This window comes from Propithecus coquereli, unplaced genomic scaffold (genome assembly GCF_000956105.1).
Source record: "Propithecus coquereli isolate 6110/MARCELLA unplaced genomic scaffold, Pcoq_1.0 Scaffold26, whole genome shotgun sequence".
Classification (NCBI taxonomy): Eukaryota; Metazoa; Chordata; class Mammalia; order Primates; family Indriidae; genus Propithecus; species Propithecus coquereli.
The window spans coordinates 2,791,848-2,793,564 of record NW_012148174.1 but is presented as its reverse complement, the minus strand read 5'-3'; the positions used below and the strand labels follow the sequence as shown (position 1 = coordinate 2,793,564).

The following is a 1,717-nucleotide window of genomic DNA, read 5'->3' as shown; positions in this document are numbered from 1 at the left end:
AGGAATAATAGATGAAAGACTGAAGAAATAAGTACTATGAGGATGGGTTAAAGGATTTCGGATGATTTATGAGGGAAAAAGAGAAGGCTAATATCCATTCCTCCATCCCGTGAGGGCCACAACATCAGAAGATTTTCAACATCACTATTTATTCATCCGTGTTTTGTTCCACATGCTTACTCTGTTAGACGAGAAGCAAAATCTCCGCAGCAATAATAAAAATGAAAAATAAGTCATTTATAATCTCGCCATTTAGGAGCTCCTAACTTCTAATATACTAAATCTAATTGGAAATTGTATTAAATGCAACAATTTTTTTTAAAATCGCTGCTATCAGACATCGGATTTCAAGGTTATTTGCATCAGTCAAGGACACACAATCGGAGCACCCGGTTGTTCGACCAGCCCTCCCCACATCACCCAGCGCCCCTTGGCAGAGTGGGAGTCCCCTCCGGGACGTCTGCCAGGGGGTCCTTAGGCACCAACTGGACCCTTCCAGGGGAGAGTCCTCCCTCTCTCCGGACTTCCTCCTTTGCAGAACAAACGTGGGAGATGTCAATGAATGTGGCTTGAAGGCTACAAGGTGGGGCCCGGCCTGGCTCTGCTCTCAGACCGGAGAAAGCCGGTGCTCTGGACAACTCACTTTAAAGGGAACCATTCTAGAACTGACGAGAGAGGCCGGGGCTATGGCTGGAACCAGCAGAGCCACTGAAACCGTCTAATATTATGAAAGGGCGCTGGCTGGGCAAGGAAAGGCCAGGGTCTGCCACCAATTGTTGAGTGACCTCAACAAGTCATTTCATCTCACTGGGTCACCAGAAAAATGGCGACAATGTCATAGAGTTCTCATGCTGAACAAGTGATGTGAAATGTGTATTTCAAAGAGGTTTGGAAAACGATGCCAATGCAAGGACCGTGTGACTCTGTTTATAGGTGACGTGTGGATCTGTTTGTTTTTTAACAGGGATCTCTGTGCAACGATTGGCTGTGGTGGTCATTTTTCCCTTCGTGTGCCCTTTGTCAGCTGAGGCGCGATATCGAAGAAAGGAAAGCGCTGAAGGCTTTCTGAAAGGTGCTTGGTAAGTTGGTGAGGATTCTTTGCTGATCTACGGATGTCACGATAACATTCTCAAAGACATCTTTTATCCTCGGCACCGCCTCACAAACCCATGAGATATCCCTTAGCCAGTGGAGGGCGAATGGATTTTAATTACCAGCCTCCACGCCCATCAGCCGGTAACCAGCTTCCCGGGGCCCAGGACGAGCGAGCGACAGCCCAGCTGAGAAGGAAAGAATTCTGTGGTTCTTTAGAGTGTCTGCCACAGATGGCTGCGGGACGTACCAACAAACGTGTCACGTACAAACCACGTCTATATAGCACGACTTACAGGTAGCAGACACAGGTGTCCAACAGGGCATTCATTTCCCCAAGCCTAGATCTCGGGTCCACTGTGACCAACAGTAACCGACTGAGATGTTCTACCAAGAGTGACTGTGTAATGCGCTAGTTCTGTGTGCCTCTCAGCACCACAGCACTAGAATAATAATTCCTTCTCCAAAGTGATAGGAAGCTATCTTAGCCTCTCTAAATTTATTTGTTTATTTATTTATTTATTTATTGAGACAGAGTCTCACTGTGTTGCCCGGGCTAGAGTGCCGTGGCGTCATCCTAGCTCACAGCAACCTCCAACTCCTGGGCTCAAGCGATCCTCCTGCC

General features: G+C 47.5%; 1 protein-coding gene across 1 annotated transcript in view; it reads left to right on the top strand.

Annotated features, from left to right (window-relative positions):
- The window catches only part of PLAC8 (placenta-specific 8), a 45,637-nt gene that overhangs the window by 1,759 nt on the left and 42,161 nt on the right, over positions 1-1,717 (top strand). Inside the window, exon 2 of the mRNA XM_012647150.1 lies at positions 965-1,072. Coding sequence (XP_012502604.1) covers positions 965-1,072 — 108 coding nt within the window. The remainder of the gene's footprint in view (positions 1-964; positions 1,073-1,717) is intronic.